Source organism: Brachyhypopomus gauderio, chromosome 8 (genome assembly GCF_052324685.1).
Source record: "Brachyhypopomus gauderio isolate BG-103 chromosome 8, BGAUD_0.2, whole genome shotgun sequence".
NCBI lineage: Eukaryota > Metazoa > Chordata > Actinopteri > Gymnotiformes > Hypopomidae > Brachyhypopomus > Brachyhypopomus gauderio.
Window position 1 is genome coordinate 7,367,103 of NC_135218.1, and position 25,912 is coordinate 7,393,014.

Consider the following 25,912-nt stretch of genomic DNA (forward strand, 5'->3'; position numbering starts at 1 on the left):
AGTTGTATATTGTGTATGCTAGTAAATGCTGATAAATGACACACTTATATTTTTGTGTCATTTTGTCCATCCTATTTTTGAATTTTGATCTTTTGGAATCAACTCTTCATTTTAGTTCTTTCAGAGTTGTGAATGTTGATCTAAGGCACAGGTGAGTAGACTGAGATTGACCCAAACTGAACTATTTTTAGGCCTCATCAGTTTGCTTCCTGAATAGCGAAAAGTGCATCCCCCACTAATGTACACTTCATTTGATAAAATTAGTTTTGGGCATAATCTACTAACTGGGGTTATCTTCAAAAACACTGCTTTGACTCATAGCCTGTCAGCAGTGTTTGTTCTGAATGTGACATGCTTCTGTAAAAGAAGCCTCAGACAACATGCTACCTAGCTAACTCTAGGTGCAGTCTTTACTAAACCCCAACGCAACTCACTAACAAGCCAAGGTGTTGATGCTCTGTAAATGCCCTTACAGGAGACATTTGTGAAGTAACATGGCAAATATAGATGGGGTGTAGACGGTGAAGTCAACTCGCAAGCAGTCGGAGCTGAGTGAGGTAATAGTAGGATTACCTCAGTAATAGCCTCACTGCTGGAACAGAAAGATGTGCCTAATTCAGTAGCAGCATGTTTTGTCTAAAGGTTAATTAGGACATTTCAGCAACGTTTACAATAATTTATACGTAAATTTTATTTTATTAAAATGTCACATTTACATTTTAGTAATTCACTGAATTGTTACGTTTTGTTTATTTTTGTACCCAGGTACCTACTACCTGTTATTAATATTAAAAATATAAATATTTTTTATAGAAATATCAAAAACATCAATATGTACCACATGTATATGTATGAATGCAATACAATAAAGAGCTAAAACTTTATCAACTGTAAAAGGGCATGAAACATGATCACCGCTAAAAGGTTTTTCTTTCTTTCTTTTGGTCAACAACAGTGTTTAATCAAACACAATAATAAAAATATGTTCAGGGGTCTTAACATATCATATATATATATATATATATATATATATATATATATATATATATATATATATATATATATATATATATATGATATGTTAAGACCCCTGAACATATTTTTATTATTGTGTTTGAAGACTTGTTTCATGATGATAAAAAATAAAACCTTTATCTTATCTTTATCTCAGAATCATCCTGGTGCAATTGAATGAGATGTCTCAGCAAATATTGTTGATCAACAAGATGCTTAAAGGAAATGCAGTGACATTTGGTGTGGGTGGATGGTAGAAAGTCACCTTGGGCTTTGCCCTTGGGTTTGCCTTTGGTAGGTTGAAACCCCATCATATCCTTTGAATTTGCACACATTTATAGATTACATGATTAAGTGATTTTATCTATTAGTTTGAATAGTTTTAGGTTCTTTTGCTGGTTTATCAGTAAAGCTTTAGACAATCTTTTAATTGCTGCAGAATCTACTTTTAAATTTGATAATTCATAGATTTTTTATTTATTTTTTGACTGCATTTTTACTCACATTTTTTAGATTACTTAATGTAATTTTTCTTAGCTGCACATTTATGCTTACTTATCCAGTGGCAATTTTCTTCCAGCACATTTAAGTAGATTATTTTGGGTTATTTAGGTTATTTTGCTATGAAGTCAGGATGGCCTCCATAGTAGGCCATGGCTCAATCCTCATTCCTTTTCTATTTTTTTCTATTTGTGTAGTTAGGTGGTTTTGGGGCAATCTCTAGTCAGGTTTTGACTCAGAATGTAAATGGGGAAAATCTGGGCTGGGTGAGACTCATGCTATTTTTTAAACTTAAGCACTTTAATGTAACTTTAACTACATCAACAAACAGATTCTCGCTTGGCAAGTAAAAAAAGATTTATTCTCAGCTTCTCAGCTAACTAGGTTGATATTCACTACTGCCCATATTGGTCTATAAGTAAAATATGAGACATGAGATATATATATATTCACAAATTGGTCTATAAAAATAGTACAAAAAGATTAATTGATTCTGAATAAAAGCAAAATCGATGCAAAATAAACACAATATTCAAATAGCTTACAGGGGTATATATTTGGGAACATTTCCAAACACATGTGTTTACTTACAGTTATAAAGGCCAAACCTGAATAAAAGCACCATTTCCCCCTCTGAATGCTACGGATGCTAGCTGAACCCTTGCATGGTTGAGCTGCATGCATTAGCATACCTCGGTAATGCAGTCCCTGTGCATCTCTGCGGTCTCAGTGCAGTGACAGACACTGCATCATCCTCGTATTTAACAGGCTTTCAGAGTTTTGCTAACTTTTAGAATCTCATTTCTTACTGTGCTTTGTACTGAAACATGTTAAATAACTACTGAATCTTTTAACAGATCCTCTGTCTCAGTTATCAACATAACGACATGCATAATTGAAAGAACACAATTTGACATTAGAGAGTGCAAATACGTGTAGGTCCTGTTGTGTTTAAACGGGGCTCAGGCTGAAATACAGGCTAATCTGCTGTTGTGTCCCCACATGTTGTTCTATTGCTTTCTCCAATGCAAATAGTTACCCATTCAGATTTTTTGTCATGTTAAAATAATTAAGATAATTCAGAATCTAGACCCTAATTTATCACATTTATCAGTTTTTAGGATAGGAAGCAAAACTGACAGTTTTCAATTTCAGGAGTTAACATGTCTTTAGAGTTGGGCTAACCTGAGCTAACCCAGGCAAATATAAATTAGTGATTTGGTAGTGGAATCTCCATGTCTATTGATTACATGATTTTTAGTAATTGAATTAGTTTCCCACAATCCTTTTCAAAGTGTGTATCTTACACACCAAGGGCTTTGCCAACAGTGGTTACAGGTACATATGTGAATGGCTTTGGTAAAAACAGTCTTTAATACATCTCTTGGATCAACACCGTTTTGGGGACAAAATATTCTAGCAGATATACAGTTCCAATTTGGAACCATAGACCTTGTGTGCATATTGTTGCTAATGGCGTGGGTGTTTTGCATTGGCTTAGATCTAAAGGCTCATCATCGTTCACAGTATTTTTTCACTGTCCTCTGCTGTCCAACACGACAGGCCTTTAAGCACCTTCTGGTAGAGGCAGGTCAATTGCTCTGTTGATGTACAGTACTATTTGTTCGTGTTCACATCTTTGGTAGAAGCCTAAATATTCATTTCTCAGTCCCGTAGTCTCCTACTGTCTCTAGAACCCTGCCGAGTGTCCCTGTCCCTTCCTCTCCGTCTTGTCCTCCTTTCATACTGTTGCTATAATGGCTCCTTTTCCATTCTTGTCCTTCAGCCTCTACTTGTTCCTCGTCTTCCCTTGTCTGCTCCAGCTCTGCGTCCCTCTCCTCCACTCCCATCCTCCTCTCCACCTTCCTCTCCTGGGCATGGTTGCTGAGTGAGCTCTCCTCCTCTTCCTCGTCTTCCTCTCGGAAACCGAGCGGAGCTCCGTCCAGACTCGAATCGCTGAGGAAAGTGGCCGTGTCCTCCAGGGCGAGGGGAGCTCCCTCCGGCTGAGGGCCGAGCTCCCTGCGAGGGCCGAGGCAGAGGGCGGCGTCTCCCGCCACCAGCTCCTCTCCGGGGCCGTCTGGGTCATGGTCTCGACTGCAGAAGGCGTAGCGGTGGTTCATATGCTGCGAGTAGGAGCCAGAGTGTGAGAAGCGTTTCCCGCATTTATCACACTGGTAGGGCTTCTCTCCCGAGTGCAGTCTGCTGTGCTCTATCAGATGGTGCTTGTGCTTAAAAGCTTTTTTACATGTCTGGCACTCATGGGGCCGCTTTCCTAAAAGAGACAGAACGCAGTCAGCTGTGGATCTCATTTACTTTTGCAGTAAAACAGGCCTCGGCTTTATTAGTATGAGGGACAAGTGTAGAAGTCTGTTGTTAACACCCAGCCTAAATTCTGAGAACATTTTTCCTGAGCTATTTCAACAGTATATAACTATAGCTATATAACAGTAGCGTTAGTTTGTGACAGTGTTGCTACATTCATACCTGTGTGTTCATATTTGTGCCGAAGCAAGGAACTACTCTTCTGGAAACTCTTGTCACAGATGTCGCAGGCGTACAGACCTTCCTCCGTCTTCCTCAGCCTCTTCCTCCCAGGGCCGTTATCTCCATCCATCCCCTCCTCCATCAGAGCGAGGTAGTCCAGACCTCTACGACTTACAGCTTCACCCTAGCAGAGAAACTCGTTTCATAATGGAGCTGGGAGACCAATCTGTGGTGCACAGTGTATACAGTATTTCATATCATTTTATCTGTATAGTCAGTTTATGAGTGTGAAGTTTAGGAATGTGTAAGCGAACTACGCACACTTGCACACACAGTATTGTATTTACTCTGCCCTTTAAGTGTGTTGAGACAGGAATTCCCCTTGTGAGTAATGTGTTTGTGTACATCGCAACAGGGGAAACAAATGCATGAAAAGCAACCTTTATAGTTCTAGGACACAATGAATAGAGTCCACTTATGAATTATTAGGTAGCGCTGAGGTCTTTGACATTGCTACATGAGGAAGTGAACTTCACACACTTATTTTATTACTCAGAAAGGAACATCATTATTTGTCACAAACTATTGCAGCTGTTGCTATTATGGAGCAATGACTGGCTTTAAACTTGAAATTGGAGCAAATTTTTGGTAAATATCAAAACGTGTGATTGATTATATTAAAAAGGTTCTTGATCTAGGCCTTGAGGATCACTAGTCATTCGCCATGTCTGTTCTGTTCTAAAGGAATATGCTCTGAGGAGACAGGGCGTTAGGGGCTCTGGGGAGTAGAAAATGCAGTGCTTGTGAATATGTGTTTGTCAATATGTATTTTGTATGTTCTTGCATGGTGAGCAAGTATATGTCCTAACCATGAGGTTTTTCCCCTGTTGTACTCTTTTCATCATAGTTTCGGGGTCTGCCTCCATCATGTACGTCATAGGTGAGAGAAATCCTGGGCTGGGAGCTGATGATGTAAGAGGAAGTGAGGTCAGACCGTTGCTCCCCATCCCTGCGAAGTTACTTGGGATTATGGGACTGAAAAGGGGGTAGTTGCTGAAAACTGCATTTCCGAATAATGGTGTATAGGCCCCACCCATTTGGTGCTGAGAAGGCGGAGTTAACCTAAAGAAACTCTCCATGTCCCTCCCGTCCCGCTGCGGTGAGCTGCTGTTAAAGGTTTGCTCTCTGGCGTCCCTGGCCATGTCTGAGCCCACACGGGTTTTGGGAATGGAGAGGTCGAGGGGTTCGCTCTGAGAAGCCTCGGTTCTGGGTGACGGCCTGTGTGGGTTGGGCCGGCACGGCGGTGACGTGACTGACAGGTCGATGCAGGGCGGGGAGCCCAAACCCGTGTTCTGCGGATGCTGGCGTTCCTGTAGGGAGGGTGAGGTAGGGCTCGTGATGGCGGAGTTTCGAGGGCTGCCGGTCTCTTTGCTCGGCCAATAGTGTGCGGGATCCAGGCGGAGGTGCGGGGGAGACTGCAAGGGCACGAGGAGCTGTTGGGGGATGGACTGCCATGACGCCCGCTGAGGGGACGAGACGTCTCTGGGGAGCCCGTTAGGGCTGGCAGGTGTTTGGTGGTTGTCCTGAGGGAACCGGGAGGCACGGGTGAAGTTGAGCAGTGACCCGTCCCTGTGGCGGCGACGTGACTGGACCGCGTCCTGCCTGTCTTTGCTCCTGCACAGATATCTCTCGTGCTGCTTCAGCACCACCTCGTTCGGGAAAAGCTGAGCACACCCCTGGCACGGCACGGCCTCCGTGGAGACTTCAACCTTTCGTTCTCTCTCCTCCGTCTCGTCTCCGTCCTTCTGCTCCCTGTTTCCCCAACGGTCCTCCCTCTTCACCCCCTTTCGTAGCATTTCCTCAAGCAAGTGTTCAAACTTGCCCCGAGAGTGCAGTAAGGGCAGAATGGTAGTCCCTTTAAACACCCCAGTCCTCATGGCAACAGCAGGGTCCCAAGCCCTGCCCGGCTCTGGGACTCGTAAGGCGGCCGTAATAGATTCCTGTCCCTGATTGGATGGCTGCTCTGTAAAGCACTGATCTAGTGAATCATATGGAGAGCTCTTCCTTCTACAAATGTTCCTACTTCCAACTATAGGGGGCGACGTCGGGGAGGAGAAGAGGTAGGTTGGGTGGGAGTGACCATTAAAATATGGTGTGTGCCCTGACCCACCCCCACCGAGACACTTCTTGCTGCTAAGGTGTGAGCTGTAGGAGCCTGAATGACTAAAGCGCTTTTTACAGTTTGAGCACTCATAGGGTTTCTCACCTGCAGAGGTCAAAACAGGAAAACAGTGATTAGAGGCATGTGAGTGACCACATTACTGAGAAGTTGAAATCTACACAATTTCGTGGGCCAAAATAAATGGATGTTCTCAATGTGTGGACGAGAACCTCCATTTATTTAGGCTTTCATATCGCCTATAGTGCATAAAGTAGAAAGAATACCACTATGAATTCGCAGGTGCTCTTTGAGATGGTGCTTATACTTAAAGCCTTTCCCACACTGTGTGCATTTAAACTTCCGGTCCTCCGTGCTGGGGTCAGACACAGGATTCTGGAACACAGACACACACGGCAAAAGGTCAGTCCAGAGTGCCTTGCAGACGTCGACTGGCTTTAGACCGAGTTGAAATACTTTCACGTTTTTGGCGGTTCCCCCACTTTGTCCTGTGCCTGGGCGTGCAGGGTCAGGTGTTGTTCCATCTGCTCCCTGTAGGGAGTGCTGTATCCACAGAGCGGACAGACGCTGCGGCCTTTCTCGCACTGCTTCACGTGTTCTCGCAGAGAGGCGTCATCCCCATACGGCCGCTCGCAATACGGGCACATCGGAAGTGAGGCATCGGGGCTGACAGGGTCTGCATCTGCTCACCAAGAGGACAGCGTTACTAGCCATTACACTGTTCTCGATAACCTATCACATGTTGCGGGATTTCTCAGACATGCTTTCCGGCTAGGCAGAAAACTGACCTTATCATTAGTCGTAATGTCATGAAACACGTTGTAGAAGAACATTATCATTTATAACAGTGGCAAAAACAAATAAGTGAAAAATGTATTTTTTCCAGATCCAAGCGTTCCTGAGCGTTAGAGTGATACCTTTGCCCTCGGGCGACTTCCGAACCGGAGATACGGTGCCCGGTGTGTGTGGCACACCACCTATGTGGTAGGAGGTGATGGAGCCATTGAGTTGCTGACTGTGCTGTGGGCGGGGAAGGTGGGTCGCCTTTCTCGGTGGCATCAGGAAGTCATAACGAGCCCAGTTCTCCAGCACACGGAAATCTTTGGGTGCTGAGGGAGCAGAAACAGGATGTGGTGGTGTTTGTTCATCATCTGTTTTGCTGTCTGATTTAATACTTGTTCTAGGAAAAAATAAGTTGCCTTCTTGTGCAGGTCCAAAAAGCAGTTTCTCCTGTCCATGTTGAAACATTAGTCCTAACAAAGCGGTCACATGCACCTACAGATGCACTCGCGCTGAGATTTGTTGTTTTTTTAGTTTAGCTTAATGTGTTATTCTCAGTTTTATTAGAGATCGTTTCTCCTGTCATAACGCAACATTTGCATGAAACTAATGAAACGGTTATGATAATTACTGAGCTGAATCAGGTATGTTATAGCAGGCAAAAGTCACAGAAGTTCTTAATCATGTTCTGGAACTTAGAGCTGTCGCATTATTGCTGTGTGTGTGTGTGTGTGTGTGTGTGTGTGTGTGTGTGTGTGTGTGTGTGTGTGTGTGTGTGTGTGTGTGTGTGAATTTAAAGAGCTCTGTAACAGAATAATGAGTACTGAGATGAGGAAAATACTTCAGATTCTCCCACAAGACCAATAACGGCCACAAAAGTAAAAAAAAAAAAAACAAAACATCAGATAATAATAGAAAAACAAAGAGAGGAAGACAGATGCGTGTAGCACCGTGACTTTGAGGAGGATTGTTCAAATGTTTGCAGATGTTGGCATCGGATTTCCAGTGTTCTCTAATGTGGTCAGAGAGGAGGCAGTGCTTAACTGCAGTAAAAACTCTGGTGCTATGAGAGTGCGCTCAGTGTTTCTAGGCAAACTCGAGAAACCTTTCATCTCTGCAAACACCGAAGGAAAGCTTGGCATGCTCGCTTGTGAGTTCGAAATGGGAGCATCACCTCGTCTGTCGCGTCGGACACGACGAGGTAGCGCGTTATGAACAGTGCCTCTCTCTCTCTCTCTCTCTCAGTGCAGTGCTGTTATCTGAATGCAATCAAGAGGTTTACATTTCCGTCCACGGTTTGACTATTATCATTTCTAATATCTCAGTCACTGGAAATAGCTGAGCTCAGAAATGACACAGTCACTGCTGCAAAGACTGCAATTTTCCTTCATTCGAACACAACAGGGAATTGATGGTGCGTGATGTGGGATAATTACCCATACATGTGCTAAATGGCTTAGAATGTGCTATTACCTTAGCCTTTCAATGAAAGCCATCAGATCACCTGAATTTGTGTAAGTAGTATAAAAAACATACTTTCTTCTTTTAATTTGAAAGCGAGCAAGACCACTTCAATTCCCCTGCTGGTGCTGAAGAGACAGAGGTCTTTGTGTCATTTTGATCTAGTTTTATAATTGCATGGGCCCTGCTACTTACTTTGGTAAGTTCTCCATTGAGAAAAAAAGATGGGGGTCTGTGAGAGGCGTCTTCTCCTCACAACTACTCACCGTACGTGCCGGGTGTGCCAATCTCCGTCTCCCTGGGCCCGGTGTGCCGGGCGGGGCCCTCCATCTCGTCCCAGGGCTGCTCGGGGGAGCTCAGGTTGTGCGTGCGGGGGCAGCAGGCGGGACTGCCCGGCTCCGTGTCCTCGCTGGGGGTCCCGCTCATCTTGTCCTGTCCGTTCCTTTCACCCTGGACGTCCGGGCCCCACGCGCGTGACTCATCCTCCCCCTCAGAGTCCAGGCAGCCCCCTGTATCTACGGGGGGGATATAACAGAGAAACGGCTGCTGAAAGGAATCGTTTGTTGCGGAGTTTGCATTCAGTGAAATAAAAATCATGAGACTGCAGCGCTTTATAAAGTGATAAGAGTACAATATGTAAATCGAATTGGGCAGACGTGTTCTTTCAGTACCAGGGAAAATCATCAGTGAAATTATATTTTGCTCTTGGACAGTCAGTATTATATTAGAGACGTGAGATTTATAATAGTATAACAGTATATAACAGGAAAAATTAGTGTAAAGTCATTGCTCAAGTTTCACATCTCTAATATTATATTAAAGACGTGAGACTTGAACAACAAATGCTAATGTCTGCTTAATATATATTTATATTACATATAATATTAATATATATTAATATATGTATATATATATATTAATTTTAAATGTAAGATTTTATAAACAGATGGAAATGGTTCATATGGATAGACATACATACAATGCAATGATAATTGCATTTTTCATTTCACATTGACACCTTACATTTATTTATTTAAAAGTGTATTTACAGACACTTTTTTAATAAGTAAAAAATTTAGTATTTTTACGAAATGGCTTTGCCATTCAAATGTGCATGTTTGCCAAACAGGAATAATTTGGTTTACTGTAGGCCCAGCAGGGTTATATTGTTTTTTTGAGTTTTTAATACTCTTCATTTTGTCAAAAGTCAATAATGAGCTGCGGGACCTTGATTAAAGGAAGCATATTATTCATATCAGATGTCGGTAATAGACTTGCACCCCAAAATTTGCTCATCATAATTTTTTCAAGCGATGCAAAGAATTTCAGGGATAAATAACAATTGGAAACAGACTGAACCCCCCCATCAAAGAATTTCTGACTTCACCTATCAAAATCCAAATGCAAAATAAAGAATTATTATCTTGTATCCAGTGAAATGTTTATATATGAGTAAGAATGTGTGGGAGAAATGTTAATATTGTGTCAGCTGTAGTGATCTTGTCTGAGGTTCTGAAAATGAGAATGATGATTCAGCATGTTCAAATGACTTGACCCATCTTTAATCTTCCTTCTCTAAGATGACTTTACAAATATCTTTTTAATTGGCATTTAAACTAATAATAAAAAACAGAGTTTAGATGGCTAGACAAGAATAAATGCAAGAAAACTGAAATTAATATAAAAATGGAACTACAACTTGACTTTTTTTCCAGTTGATGCATACACGTTTGTCCAAATTCAAAGATTTTTATATAAAATTCTAGATATAAGATACAATGTATTTAAAGTTTCTTTTTCTATGGTATGTTTGTGTAAACATGTGTGCGGGCGTGTGAGAAAGGGACAGAGAGATACAGAAAGAAAATTCGGATACATGTTTACATGTTTAGATTCATTACCTTAAGCCTAATCAGTTAACCGTTCAAGTCTGAACATGTTGGCATTGCGTGGCAGGAAACTGCAGTTTCACTTCGACTGTAATGGAAAAACTAACAATGCAGTACAAACATGACATGTTTATGTGTGTGTGTGTGTGTAAGTGAAGTCCCACTCTTGCCCACTCATGAGTAATATGAAGTCTACAGGACAAATTATATTAGGGCTTTTCCCACGAGTGAATGTATGCATACACTTGCATGTAGACACACACAGACACACACACAGTGCATAGTTTGACTTTTACTGTTATGACTGTGCAGAGGAACGATGTAATGATGACCCCACTCGCTTAGAGGTGCCTGAGGTTTGGATACGGCCTCCTATTTCTGCACACATATCATGCACAGTGTGACCTTTAGCGATATGACTGTGTAGAATAGTGTGGCAATACTGGGTCTTTGTAGAATAATAGAACAATAATTGCCCCTTCTGATTGGTGTGAGGCTTGGATGTGCAACACAAGTATTTGTGTGTGTAAACACTCAGACACACAGACTCCACGTATTCCCCGTATATCCATTTTGGTCTGCACTCCTCCCATTTTTACACTGATGTACTGTGGACCTGTGATGTAGACATATATATTTTTAGCCATGTCTGATACAGTGGTTATTAATGGACACTGGAAAGACTGGAGCTTTAAGATGTAAAGTTCATCATGGCTCCGCCTCTGCTGTTTTGACACTTTGTCATCACAGTTCTACCAAAAATACGTTTTAAGTCCAAAAATCAAATGAAATAAGCCCTGAGAAGCAGAAGGCTCTATGGCGATACCAGCCCCATAGCTGGGGTTTCCCTGTCAGCCCAGCAGGGGTTGAGTGGCAGTGGGCCTGCTCAACATTAGGGCTGAGTGGAGTGTAATTTGTGTTGCTGTGGCAGTGAGTGACAGTGGTCTGTGTCTACATCGCACAGGGATGGTTCTCGTTATCTCCTCCTGACAGATTTATTTATATATTTGGGTTGAATCACATTCTCCACACAGTCTTAGATTTCAGCGAGTAAAACTCTGGACAGTGTGTGTGTGTGCGCACGTGTGTGTGTGTGTGTGTGTGTGTGTGTGTGTGTGTGTGTGTGTGTGTGTGTGTGTGTGTGTGTGTGTGTGTGTGTGTGTATGCATGTGCACGCATGTATGGAGCAGATATGGAATGCTAAAAGATATATATACACATAATCATACATGTAGGATACAGGACTCGAGGGGTTTTGATCCTTGCTTGTATTGACATACATATAATATACGATGATAATTGCATTTATCATTCACATTGACACCTTACATTTTTATCTACATCTTTTTTTAAATTCTGCCCTTTGTTAGCTTTGAACTATAACATTTAACTAATGGAATCAAAAAAGTCAAATAATAATATAAATAATAATTACTGAATATTAGAACTACAACAAAAAGTTATATATATATATATATATATATATATATATATATATATATATATATATATATATAATAAATGACACTAAAGATATTTTAGCTTTTTTATATTTATTAAAGCCAATACATTTTGAAAAAGTCATATACTGCTAATGCTTATCATATAATGCATATATATTCATTAGTAATACACATCAGAGCTATATCTTATGGTTTGCCTTAAAAAGCAATTTTAAAATATTAGCATGAAAACCTTTCCAGTTACACAACAGTTTTTGTTCTGACCAGTAACAGAAAAAATGTAGAATAAAAATAGCATTAAACAGAAAAGCAAAATTAAAAATGAACAAGAAGAAGACTTCAGCAAACCGTCTGCCCTATCACACCATGATTACACAGCGTGAGTGTCAATCACACTCATTTAATGCTGCAGACAACGTATTTAAGGAGAGGTAAGACAATTGAGACGATCTGTTGTCTGATAATATTAGGTGATTTATGATTGGACCCAGGCTCATTACTACACCTGCTGTCTGATAATATTAGGTGATTTATGATTGGACCCAGGCTCATTACTACATCTGCTGTTGTGAATACAGAGGCTGTAAAGACTACACTGTCCTGCCTTAAATGGAATACCATGTTGTGTCAATACATGGTTGTTCATGTTTATAATGACACGTGATTCAAACTGTAGTGATATGATAACCTGAAATCACTATGCCTGTGAAATGTTTAATAGGTAATACAGTTATGGCAGTATAGCGAATAATTGCTAATTCGACACTATGGCACTATTGTGTAGGTGTTTCTGAACTTTCATTTTTGCACACAAGCAGAAACACATGCTGTGGCTATATAAAACTATATAAAACTGAAAAGTCTAAAACCAAACCTTAGAGCAACACGTATTACACTAACCTCAGAGCAACACTTATTTCAACTCAAAAACACAATTAGCATAGAATTGTTCGGCATGGAAACTTACAGTGTGAAAATGTTCTCAGTACAGTCGAAGCCACATGAAAACGTGAAGCAGCAGGTTTAAGATAAATATCTCCATTTCTGAATCTTACTGTGTGCTTAAGTGTCCTACATGCATTCATCGTTACAGTTTAAAATATGGTAAGTTTCTAAATGAATGAATATCGTTGATATCACCATATTTCCCCATAGTCCTTTTCACGTACCCCACCAGCAGAGGTCAAGTACAAGACAGAAACTAGCAAAAGATTTGAAAAGCAGAGTGTTACCTTCTGTAGTTGAAGAGAGAGGTGATCATGTTTGAAGTCTGTGTAGTTAAGAATACCTAAAAAAAACTCTGAAATCAAACTCTTAAAATGTAAAAACATTAAAAAACTCTGGCTGAATTCTCTGACACCGCTATTTTCACACTCTAACAATGAGTCACTTAAGCACCACATCACACACAGAACACCTCCTACAAGCTCTCTATGGTGTCTTTCAGACATGCACGCAAGCACATGCGCAAACAAATATACGCGCTCACCAACACATGAGATGGAAATACAAAAGCCCGGTCACGTATCGGCCATTCTTGGAGGGCAAGTGTCTGTACACACAAGGTCCCTGTGTAATTGGTGAATGCTCTCGAGTATGCAAAAGCAGAAAACTGGACCACTAAAGAACTTTCTACAAACAAAAGTGTCACTGAAAGATAAGCTGTTAACCACCTAGCCGCCATGCTTGTCACCTTCTTGTTCAGAGAGGAGTGTCTGATAGTGGCTGCACAAGTCTCGCTGCTACACCCAGCTAGTCCTGCCACACTGACTACAAACACACTTTCAAAGTGTGTCATTCTTTGCGGTGGGGGACGTTTGGACAGCGTACGTGTACCGCTTTCCTGTCTCGCAAGGGGACAGCTAAGGTGAAGTGAGCGCTTGTGCATGGTGGATGGCGGGATCTGCTTAGAGGACTAGAGTAAGTTCCACGGTTTATGACTGAACACTTTGCTGTTTCACTGTTGTTGTTGTCGTTGTCACTAAAGAGTTATGATAATCAGAGTCCTCCAGGGACACTGACGCGCACATTTCCACCACTAGAGCTGTAGTTGTAGTTAAGGGTCTTAAAAATGGCCTTCTTTGTTCTTCTAGATGATTAGAGAGGCGCCTCATTCTGGTTTGGCTCTACCAGTGTCACACTGAAGTGGAATCAAGTAGACGTTGGGGAAAAGAGCCGGGTATAGTGTTTATATACACAGCCAAATTTGTGTTTAGAAACCTCTAACTGTGTGTGTGCATGTGTGTATGTGTGTGGTTGTGTGTGTGTGTGTGTGTGTATATGTGTGTGTCTGTATACTCAAACTGTGTGTGTGGCAGAAAAAAAAAAACTGCACTTAAATTGCTCACTACTAACCTGCGGAATGTAAAAACCAAATAACATGTGCAACAGATTATGCTTCATACTTGTTTGAATTTATGTAAATGTATGCAAATTTCATTCATTATATTTCTTTGTAACTAATTTGGCATCCATAATTATGTGCTGCTTGCAGTCATCCACGCGCTGACGTAGTCGACGATGAGAGAGAATGAACGTTCTCTCTGCAGACGAGCCCCGAAGGCCCCAGATGAAACTGATCAACCTGGGGGGACATTGTGGTGCTGTGTCCAGATGCTTTACGCGAATCCCTGGCGGACGGGACTGGTCCCTCGGAGGCAGAGAAGAACACTGCGTCATGCAGCTGAGGTAAGACAGGAGAGCGAAACTTCTGACAGTGGCTTCTGAGAAAGGCAGCCGGGGGGGAGAGAGAGAGAGCTCAGAGTTGAGGCACAGCAGGACGGTACGCTGTGTGTGCTCATTCGTGAGTATTTTTGTGTATTTTCGTTTTGCGTACGAGACCCTTGACTCAGATCATTCTAGATTCATGCAACAGAAGAGGGATGTGTGGGGAAATTCCCCAAGCTAAACTCGAGTGGCACGATGACAAAGCTTTTAACATGACTGCCCCCACACCACCTCAAGATTAGCAAGAAGGAGATCTCAAGATTTAATAATAAAGAAAGCTCTGAGAACACCTGATATAACCTGAAATAACACTTTCACGACACTTTGTTTCCTGAACTGCTCTACAGTCCTTTCTTGTACCTTAAGATGTGTACCTTAAGTTTTATAAGATGTGACATGTAACATAAGAGAAAGAATGAGGAATAGTGAGCCAGAGTAACCTGTCTATGTCAACCTGTGTATGTTAACCTTTATATGCTAACCTGTGTAAAGGTTAATGGAAAATCTTAGCATCTGATACTAACCTTAACCACAGAACGAAAAAATGAATGAATCACCCCTATATAGTGGTGATATATAGCATACGGCTTCCATGTGTGTTTGGTATTTCTAGCGAAAGCCACTCTTATTTTCACAACTTTTCATATGTGCATTTGTGCATGTGCCTGAATGCTGGCTATGGTCCATGTAGAGTGACAATGAATACCCAGAAAACACACAGCATCCTGTGTGACTCAGGTCATTTTCTCTTCAAAGATAGGTGTGAATGTGTGAATCTCTGATGTGTCACTCAAATGAAGCTTCACAGGTCGGACCTTCTCTGAATATGAACTCAAACTTATGTATTGCATTAACAAACTGTTACTGTCTCAGTACATAAAAAAACATGTTTCTGCAGTGAGTACGAAGTGTCCAGGGCTTTCTTTTTGGTGTGTGTGTGTGTGTGTGTGTGTGTGTGTGTGTGTGTGTGTGTGTGTGTGTGTGTGTGTGTGTGTGTGTGTGTGTGTGTGTGTGTGTGTGTGTGTGTGTGTGTGTGTGTGTGTGTGTGTGTGTGTGTGTGCCTGGTTTGTGGGACAGTGCTGGAATTTAGAAGAGAGTGTATGATCCCACACATGCACCACACTGAATCAAACCAACTCCTCTTCATAACACTCCACAGTTCTCTCACTCCTTTTCTTTCTCTCCCCTTCTTCTCTATCTTTTTCCCATTCTTTTTCTCTCCCTTACTCATTCTCTCTCTCCCCCTTTCACTCACACCACACTATAAATACCACTGCTTCCCCCCCCCCCCAAATTTGTTTTTTTTTCTACATTTTGTTCCTCCCCTCCTAAAGAAAGAAAATGTTTGCAACCTCTTCCAAACTATCTGATGTGGTTCGTTATTTTGTGCATTGGTACAAACCGCACAATTGTGGTTCGTGAATATTAAAACATTCTCAAGGCTCGGAGCAGACCGTATCCCTTCACAGCTAACCAGGCACACACACACACACACACACACACACACACACACACACACAGAAAAGTTTTGAAGTTTTAATATGAGGTCCAAAATAAAGTGTCTCTTTGAGCTTAACAGCTATATAATGTAAGAGTTCGTTAGTTTCTTCTTGAGTTGTAACGTTTCTGTTGCATTTGCTGAGAAATTAGTTTTTGGGTTTCACAAATATGCCGAGTATCCACAGCCTCAGGGCTGTTCCTTTTTTATGGACTCAAGTGAAATTTCAGCGTAAATTTACCAAAGCCTCTAGATCTCTTACTTGGTCCTGATGTCGTTTCAAACATGGAGTGCTTAGCCCTAGGACTTGGTAGAAATGCATAATCATAACTGCTGCTGCATATGTGTGTAATAAATAAGCCTTCTGTACTTGCAGTGGGTTGGAGCTTTGAATTCTTCCTGCTGTTTAGTATTAACAGGTATTTATCAGCACCACCTTGTGACACTAATAGAAAATGCAAGTGAACAAATGAGTTGATCTACACTGTACCTGCATTTCCCATATGACAAATATGGTTTAGAAGTGTTCAAATGAACAAGTAAATGTGCATTTATACTTACACAACTGCAAAAATCTTTCAAAAACTCTCTTTTAAACTGGTGATTCATTTATACAGTTGCATGGAGTCTTTTGGTTGTATAGAGCAGTCTTTCTGTTGTATGGGGCCATCATACTGTTGTATAGGGCAGTCTTTCTGTTGTATGGGGCCATCTTACTGTTGTATAGGGCAGTCTTTCTGTTGTATAGGGCCATCTTACTGTTGTATAGGGCAGTCTTTCTGTTGCATAGGGCAGTGTTTCTGTTGTATAGGGCCATCTTACTGTTGTATAGGGCAGTTTTTTTTGTTGTATAGGGCAGTCTTTCTGTTGCAGTCTTCCTGTTGCATAGGGCAGTCTTTTTGTTGTATAGGGCAGTCTTTCTGTTGCAGTCTTTCTGTTGTATAGGGCAGTCTTTCTGTTGCAGTCTTCCTGTTGCATAGGGCAGTCTTTTTGTTGTATAGGGCAGTCTTTCTATTGCATAGGGCAGTCTTTCTGTTGTGAAGGGCTCTGTGTGGGCACAGCTGTGTTCTTGTGTGTGCCTGATTTCGCTGGCATCAGTTGGAGTGTATGAGGCGTGCACGGGACCCTAAATCAACGCCTGGAGAATCTCTCTAATTAAAGTCAGAGAAAGTGCCAGTACAGCACAACAAGCCTCAGCAGCGAGGAAGCGAGTGAAGCGAGTGAGTGTGTGTGTGTGTGTGTGTGTGTGTGTATGTGTGTGTGTGTGTGTGTGTGTGTGTGTGTGTGTGTGTGTGTGTGTGTGGGCATGTGCGTCTGGGAGCGTAGCAGCGGCGCTCATCAGAGTGCAGGAGAAATGAGAACAGAATAAAACAGACTGAGAGAAGGAAAAATGGGAAGTTTAAAAGGCAAACTGTAAGTTTAAGAGGATCTTTGAAGTGAATCATCATTGAGGAGTTTGTGTGTGTGTGTGTGTGTGTGTGTGTGTGTGTGTGTGTGTGTGTGTGTGTGTGTGTGTGTGTGTGTGTAAGAGAGAGAGAGTGAGAAAGACATGGTATAACTGGGATTTGAGTTCTGTAAGTTGAAGCAGAAGGCTGGCGGGCTGTTGCGCGTTTGAAGTGTGTGTGCGTGTGTGTGTGTGTGTGTGTGTGTGAGCGTGTGTGTTTTGTGTGTGTGTGTGTGTGTGTGTGTGTGTGTGTGTGTGTGTGTGTGTGTGAGAGAGAGCATGTGTATATCTGTAAATGTGTGTGTGTATGTGTGTGTGTGTGTGTGTGTGTGTGTGTGTGTGTGTGATGTGGTTTTTGGGGGGAAAGAGCAGCGTGTGGCGTCAGTGGGACTCTGGGAGAGGGGGTAATGGCGACAGTGTGGTGCTGGGGGACCCCCCCCCCCCCCCCCCCCCCACCTTCCTCCTCTCTCCATTCCTGCTTCTCCTCATCTCCTCCTATCCTTGCTCAGTCTGTGTGTGGGTGTGAGCAGGGTGTGTGCAGGGTGTGTGTAGACTGTGCGCATGTGTGTGTGCGTGCATGCCAGTGTGTGTGTGTCTTTGTGTGTGTGTGTGTGTGTGTGTATCATGAATATATCCCTGTTACAGCACCACTAAGACAAATCTACTCAATTTTACACTCTACTACTGATTTGTGTATTAACTACATCTTAATACACAATACCTATAATATTACTACTATGATCTCTCTATCTATCTCTCTATATATAGTATTACCTATATCCTGTATTACCTACATCCTGTATAATCTATAGTATTACCTATATCCTGTATTACCTACATCCTGTATAATCTATAGTATTACCAATATCCTGTATTACCTGTATTACCTCTCTCTCTCTCTCTCTCTCTCTCTCTCTCTCTCTCTCTCTCTCTCTCTCCCTCCCTCCCTCTCACTTACTTTCCCTCATTCCTTCCTATACACCACATCTCACACAGGAGTGCTCCTTGGCTGTCCAGTCGTCACTGTTGCGTCCCTCTCTGTGGGCTCCATGCCCCCCACCCCGTCAAGCCCCCACTGACCCGTCTCGTACATCCCGGCACCAGAATGCGTTTGCCACCTCCAGGGCATCTCAGCCGTGACCCGGGTACAGTTCTAGGAGCAGATGTAACCCTGCACAGATTCAGGAAAGGGATATCTATGGTGACTCTGAGCTCCAAAGAGTCCATCAGAGTAACCGTCTTTTCTCACGCCATCATCCAGAATGCCTACAGGTATCTGCACTGCAAACTTCTTCCACATCACTAAATGTCCAAAAAACACCTTTTTTGCTACTGGCGGACCAGAGAAGCCACTGCAGTCTCGTTAGCAGAGGCCAAACCAACCAATGGCGTCAAACGTACGGTCGAGACACGCAATGATTTTGTTGAAGAGTGTCCTTTTCTGTCATGTCCTGGGGCCTGTGTATAAGCCAGACCACTTACTGGTTCTGGGTGGTTGGTTTGTACCTGTGAACTGTGGATACAGGGACAGGGAGGAGAAGGGATTATCTCTCCCTCTCTGTCGCTTGATCTTTGAATGCTCAAGGTTTTCCTACCCCTCCTAACTACCTCTCCAACTCCTGGGTGTGTGTTATTTTTAGAGTACATACGATATAGGATACAGTTGGTTGGCTTTGTGTTAATGAATGTACAACATTGCAGGAATGATTCAGTGTATGTATGTGTGTATACGTGCATTCAATCTGTGGTCTGTTCATTTGTATTTGCGTGTATGTTTCAAAAACCGAGTAAATAAAATTTGGCACGTAGCTACCACGTACAGCAATTGGAGCCACAGACTTCCTTCAGCGACACCACCGATCCATCACTAAACATCACACACAAACATCACTCCTCGGGTGTGTGTGTGTGTGTGTGCACAGCCAGGCTTGCAGCCTTTTAGAAGTAAACAAAGGATTCGACTTGACAAATATCTCAACTGAGTGCATGTTGATCCAGGACTGACCCACCTGGTTCGTGCTCACCGGCCCACCTGGAGCGGCGCTGGTGCCCAGCACGAGATCAGAGACGTACGGTCCCAGACCGTGTTCACACACTGCTCAGGGCGACCTAACACACACTCCACACCAAATGGACACATCTCATAGATGATCAACTTCCGGTTTAAGCTCTGGGTCCCTGTGTCCATATACTTGAGTTTATTAGAACATGAGATGCAGAAATTCCAAATGCTAGATCAAAGCTTAAAACATTTGAGACACACAACCCCAGCAGTCTTTGTAAAAGACTCCAAGATCAGAGGCTGAATGGTTGAACGTGTTGTGGACTGTGTGTTTCAAGTGAAGCAAGTGTTCCTATCAAAACACACAATCTACATGCTCTCATGACACCAGGAAATACACACAGACACACTTAAAAGTGCACATCTGTTATAGTTATCAGATGGAGTTTGATTATTTTTTATATGTTTTGATATTTATGTCATTTTAAATACAGTTTGTTAAATGCAGAGCTTCTGCGTAAATGAAATTCTTTCACAAACCACATAAACACACACCCACACGCACACACACACACACACACACACACACACACACACACACACACACTTCTCTTTTTGGTGTTTCCATTTGCTTATTATCTGTTTCTGTCTCTCTAAATCTTTCTCTCCTGCTAAGTCTGACGCCTCAGCCCTGTCGTATAGGGAGCACCACTAATAAACCTTGGAGCCTGGACTCCTCACCGGCTCTCTCTCTCTCTCTCTCTCTCTCTCTCTCTCTCTCTCTCTCTCTCTCTCTCTCTCTCTCTCTCTCTCTCTCTCTCTCTCTCTCTCTCTCTTTTAGAATCTCTCTGATTTTTTGCCCAGTACTGCTCTGTCGTCCAAAACGACAAGTGACTCCCACTTATAGTCTTTCTGTCACCGCCCTCTCTTTCGTGTACTGCCCACTGTGGCAAGACTATGCCAAAGAACCACACACACACACACACACACACACACACGCTACAGCAGACACACAGCTGGACCCCAGCTGCCTACAAAGAGAGAGGTTTGGAAATCAATGAAGGAGAATGTAGAAAAAGGGAATGAGTTGAAATAAATTGGCACTTGAAAAAAAGCAGGGAGAGGGAGCCAATGGAGAGGCTGACAGCGACAAAGTAGGAGGAGCCTAGACAAGGGCTAACGCCTGAAGAGCAAATGAGCTGTGCGCGTAGAACACAGCCCTACACGGGCTGGAATAGCAGGTCAAAGACCACAACGGCCTTTGAGAGAGAATTGTCACTCACATACTTCATATTAGACTCTCACTTGTTACTGATGACTGTCGCCCTCAAAAATCCACCAGTTAGACGTCCTCACGTCTTGCTAACATCATGGTTTTCAGCAGGCCACCCTCTCTTTCCCTGGCAGACTTCACCTCTCAAGCAAACCCTTCCATCCATCCTCTCTACAACCAGACATGAGCACCCACCACAGTTTACCGTAACTCAACGTGTGACTCACTGAGACTGCACTGAGAACATGTGCCTACACCACCTAGACCAACGGCATCAGCGTTGAGGTTGCGGTAGGCGTTACTGTAATTCACATCTTCCCACGTGCGGACACTTAGAGCCACACACCTCGGTGCATTTGAGTCCATTTAGTGCTTGATGCGTTTGTAGTCGTGGCAGCCGTGTGCCATGAAGCTCTGTCTCTCATCAGCACGTGTAGTCTCACAACAACACAACACCCAGAACGTAGATGCTCTTAGAGCACTTTGAGGTGTTTCTACACATACAAAAATTTGTCAGCCCAAGTATTTTGATCAAAGAAACAGGCCAAATGAATGAATAAAGCTATTTTATCTTATTACCATTCAGACAAACGGTGTAGGTTTTCCTTGTCCAGGTTGGTCAGATGTAGCTACACAGCTCAAACAAAGAATGTAAAACAACAGCCTTGTTTCGTTCATCGTGATTGGCTAAACTGCCCTGCGCAGGCCCGTTGTGTTTCTGTCACCCTTCCCATGAGACACGGCGTGAGCGAACAGCATTCCACCAAACTCTCCCAGAGCTCCCGAGCTGCTCAGAGACCGAGCTGCTCAGAGACCGAGCTGCTCAGAGACCACTCTTCTCACCGCAGACAACAGTCATCTGCCCAACTCATGGTCATAAGCTAGATGACAACACAGGAGACGGCATGTCACCTTAATGGATGTGTGTGTGTGTGTGTGTGTGTGTGTGTGTGTGTGTGTGTGTGTGTGTACACATGCTCCACATCTGTACAGTACATTGCCATTACACATTCCCCACACATCTCTCCAAGAACGTGGGATAGACGCTGAGGTAAAGTTAGCCTGCACGCACGCCCCCACCTCACCCACGTCCCCACACCAGCCACACCCCCACCTCAGCCCCGCCCCCACCCCAGCCCTGCAGTCCAGTACACTGACCGCCTGAAGCACAGAGAGGCAGTTGACACTTCTGAGAAACTCGAGACCATCACGAGCCTGCGGCTGACAGTTCAGCTACAGCGGCCGCGTTACCCGGGAACATCACCACCCAATAGAGGAACTACAGAACTTGTGAAGAGCAAGATCACTCCCTTAGCACTCCGCACAGCATGACTGCAGCCGTGTGCATGTGACTGAGCAGAGGAGAGTAGCGTTAGCCCTATTAGCTCTGAAGGCCTCACATAGGGGTGTGAGGTTGACAAAGCTAACACCTCATGGTGCATGCTAATGAGGAACATCACTCACACCACACTGACACGGAGACACACACACACACACAATATATATATATATATATATATATATATATATATATATATATACACAATGACAATATATATTTGTGTAATATATTTGTGTAATATATATTTGTATAAATACAATGGGCATGTATGGCTCAGCCTTCCAAATTAGTTTACATCGTTTGTACATTCAGATTACTCTCAATGAGACATAATATTGCTACAGAGATATGTTTTAATTCCTGTCGTTGTAAACTAGCACTCGCGAGTCACTCACACATCAACCGATGTCAACATTTGAAAGTCGTCTTAGTCTCAGCTCTCGACTTTAATAACAGCATGTAGGCTACACATGACACTACATCAAAATGCTGGACAGTGGTATTTATAAACTAGCCCGCACGGTAGCTACACTGGGAAAGTGTGTTACACTGGGAAATTCACTGTAGCTAGATATGCTCAAGAAGTTAATGGTATGAAATGAAGAAAGCGTGGACGCTAAATACAGAGAAGAGCGTTTGGCACAAACGTGTTCCTGCAGAGAACAGAGCAGAATCTACGGCCTTTGGGTCGGTGCTGCTCGCTATAGGAGCCATGCACATATACACTACATGAAGGGTTCTTGTCTGATGCTGGTTCCTTCAGACATTGGTCGACAAAAAACATTTTCTGATGTAGAAAGGAACAATAAAAGGATGCGATAATAAACCTAACTAATAAACTATACAGCAGGTTGCTCTATGGTACTATTGTCATTCATGTCTAAATGATGTGCAGTACTGACATCGTGTTCTGTTCCATCAGGTTTTATTGAACATTATAAGCTGTGAGATAATAAAATGTTTTATATGCATGTAAAATAAAACATTAGGTTTTGTTTGAATGCGACGTTGCTAATTGTTACTAGTCTTTTAAAACTGAGTAAATGAGCGAAGATAAAATTGAAAGATTTGTAGTTTTTACAATGCCGTAGAAATATTGCAGTTTGTATTTCCTCATGTATGCCAGGTCCTTGGTTACTAAGATTCGTTGTAAGTACATTAAATGTATTTTAAGAAAAACATATCCATATATATACATAGAACAAAATGAATTCTAAGAACAATATTTCCCAATTCATACACATCGTCCTCCTTATTTCTTTAAGATTTAAATGAAACGAAAGATGATACTATTCGCCTGTCGTACACATAAAAAACACATTTATATTCAGTTTAAAACTAGTGAAATTATAGGCCTACGTGCAAATGATGAGTACTGCAACAAATGTTAAATTTAAATTTAGCCATTCTCGACAACAGCAAAAAAACATCATATTTGTAAATGCACTAGAAGTGCAGAACAGACCGCAAGTTCTCGTTCGCACTTTCATATAAACACACGCACGTTGCTGACACAGCCGATACTTCACCGCTTCTGCTGAATCTGCCAACTTTGAGATAAAGTTTGAACCTTTCTGTCTACGAATGTAATCCATAAAGAGTACAAAAACTATTTCGTGGAAAGTTCTGTACAATGAGTATGGTATATTGGGTCAAACATCTGTCTAAATGTGTCAAAGCATCTTGAAGATATCTGCAACTACTGTTATGGAGTTCCTAGTAAGTTACTCAAAGAACTTCTACTCAAGAAGTTCTGGACAACGTGCTTGCGCGCCCAAACGAAACTTTCTACAAGTGAAAAGACAAACTATTGCGTATCATCCGAGCTTTAATAGCGTCTCGTACCTTGGTTTCTTCGTGGGTTCGCCTGTTTCCTCCGTTTTCCACGGCTCTCTTCTGCCATAACGCCGCGCGGACTGTTCAGGATATCACCGGGGTAAGCAGTAGCACGGCTGAACACCCTCCTCGGGTGGAGATGTGGGTCCACGGGTGGAGATGTGATGCCTCGGGTGGAGATGTGGAGCCACGGGTGGAGATGTGATGCCTCGGGTGGAGATGTGGGGCCACGGGTGGAGATGTGATGCCTCGGGTGGAGATGTGATGCCTCGGGTGGAGATGTGGTACCTCGGGTGGAGGTGTGGTGCCACTACCCTGCGTCAGGCGCCGGAGACAAAATGATGTCATCAGAGGTTGATCCTGACTTGGGTCGGTCCGTCGCTCAAAACTTATAACCATAACGTGTTCCAGCAAACCTCTGTGTGATATTGTAGCAGGGTTGCTTGCACGCAGACTATCATTTGAAGTTTTAAAAGAGAGGTTTTTTTTTTTGGCGGGCATGTCTGATACTTACCACAAATAGTTATCAGTGCAAATGCAGGATTGCGTACATGCAATTGATGTGCTATCAGATTTTAGTGGCAAAGGGAGGTTGCATTTATTTGTTTTGGCTAGAAATGGTTAAGTAGTGATGTATAACCAACCCATCTCGAATAATCAAACAAACTTACAAATAACAACGCACGCGCAGCCACTACATTAAATTCCCACTCCCAGTCCCAGAATATGTTAGCTTTTTGAATTTTCGACTATAACTCGTGCTTACTGTAGCCTACGATCACGTGAATATTTCGCACAGATAAAAAAAATTACAATAAACTTTGGCATGCATAATGAATGCTGTGTGGTGGTAAAGTGCAGTTAAACGTCCTCCCACCTGTGTCTACACCCCACCCCACCCTTCTGCGATTCTCCCAGATCGCTGTAGGAAGTATTATATTGTCGTCGCATTGTGTGAGTGCTTGGACCCTAATCTGTTTAGCAATTGAAAAAAACATCCGATAAACAGCGTGTCAGGACCCCCACCTTGAAATTCACACGCACAGCCACTGTCATGATAATATCAGCGCAATACTGCCAGATATGGGGAAGCGCAAAATATGGGCATTTTCTGTGGCTTCTCAGAGTTATTATCTGTGCGTCCTAAATTTCTGAATGCAAAATAAATAAATAAAACATGTTTTATTAATTAAAGCGATTTTTGTTAGCAAACTGAACAGCTAATTACCTATTTTAATCCTCCGTAGGACATATCTCTTCTTTACAAAGGTCCAGTCCTCACCATAAAATGTAGGTATGGTAGTTAACTATATAATTTATGCAAATACATTTTGGTTTTACGCTATTTTTATTTTTCTTCTCCTACTTCGTGGTATTATTATTTTTCACAAGTTACAATTAAAAACAGAATCCAACTTAATCAAATTGATCAAATTATTTTTGTTCTTTTAAAAATACACATTTTACGACACCATCTCAGAATTATTGTTCGGTTCCGTCGGAACAATGTCCTTGACAAGGATGTCGCTTTCATGTGGTTGAGGTTTAAAAATAACTTGATCTTAATCGCCGGGTTTGGAACAGCGGTTAGGGTAGTCTTTTGTATGGAAAATCCTTGTAAAAGACCGCAAATCCATGAAGCTAATTGTTGCCACAGGATCACTGAAATTTGAAAGACGAAAAAAGTAACATTTAATTGAAAACAAAAGATTCATAGAATACTTTTGGTCACTTTTATTTAGATACCATGTAAAATTGACTTAATGAATTCATTTTGAAACCTGATATAGGTACATATACATATACATTTATTAGGTATTAAGGAACCCAAAGTCCAAAGTCTCCTTAACTTGATTTGGTCATTTTGAACATAATAAATGATATCAGAAGACACGACATGAGAGTGCTTAACTTCTGTATTGACTTTTACATTCAAATAAAAACAACAATCTCACCCCCACCCCTCTCTCTCTCTCTCTCTCTCACACACACACACACACACACACATACACACACACA

The 25,912-nt window shown here is 42.4% G+C and overlaps 1 protein-coding gene and 2 long non-coding RNA genes across 8 annotated transcripts in view; 2 read left to right on the forward strand and 1 right to left on the reverse strand.

Moving 5' to 3' along the window:
- Positions 1-1,854: 1,854 nt before the first annotated feature.
- On the reverse strand, positions 1,855-24,543 carry LOC143521345 (zinc finger E-box-binding homeobox 2). Of its 4 annotated transcripts, none has more exons than XM_077014114.1 (9): positions 24,408-24,543; positions 23,903-24,208; positions 8,686-8,934; positions 7,096-7,287; positions 6,661-6,860; positions 6,445-6,553; positions 4,869-6,265; positions 4,000-4,183; positions 1,855-3,787 (listed from the first exon to the last, which is right to left on the reverse strand). In XM_077014114.1, the coding sequence occupies exons 2-9, from the start codon at positions 23,958-23,960 to the stop codon at positions 3,174-3,176; spliced, it is 3,003 nt and encodes a 1,000-aa protein (XP_076870229.1). In that variant the 5' UTR covers positions 23,961-24,208; positions 24,408-24,543; the 3' UTR covers positions 1,855-3,173. The 4 variants fall into 4 exon arrangements, with proteins under 4 accessions (XP_076870229.1, XP_076870231.1, XP_076870228.1 ...); XM_077014116.1 differs by lacking the exon at positions 24,408-24,543 and having other exon boundaries at positions 4,869-4,963; positions 5,093-6,265; positions 23,903-24,294; XM_077014113.1 differs by lacking the exon at positions 24,408-24,543 and having other exon boundaries at positions 23,903-24,293.
- LOC143521348 (uncharacterized) lies at positions 13,494-19,399 on the forward strand. Of its 2 annotated transcripts, XR_013132724.1 has the most exons (4): positions 13,494-13,691; positions 13,865-13,950; positions 14,266-14,459; positions 18,437-19,399. It is a non-coding gene; the product is annotated as an uncharacterized LOC143521348 (long non-coding RNA). The 2 variants fall into 2 exon arrangements; XR_013132725.1 differs by lacking the exon at positions 18,437-19,399 and having other exon boundaries at positions 14,266-15,563.
- LOC143521347 (uncharacterized) overlaps positions 23,553-25,912 on the forward strand; it is a 62,278-nt gene continuing 59,918 nt past the window's right edge. For both annotated transcript variants that reach the window (XR_013132722.1, XR_013132723.1), the window contains exon 1: positions 23,553-23,993. This is a non-coding gene — a long non-coding RNA (uncharacterized LOC143521347). The remainder of the gene's footprint in view (positions 23,994-25,912) is intronic.

What these genes read in the sequence shown, in the direction of transcription:
- LOC143521345 (XM_077014114.1), bottom strand. Translation starts at nt 23,960, where the DNA reads ATGGCAGAAGAGAGCCGTGGAAAACGGAGGAAACAGGCGAACCCACGA. An exon ending in GAACCCACGAAGAAACCAAG is followed by an intron (nt 8,935 to 23,902) that starts GTACGAGACGCT and finishes TCCCCCCCGTAG; the next exon opens with ATACAGGGGGCTGCCTGGAC. An exon ending in GCACCTGCGAATTCATAGTG is followed by an intron (nt 6,266 to 6,444) that starts GTATTCTTTCTA and finishes TGACCTCTGCAG; the next exon opens with GTGAGAAACCCTATGAGTGC.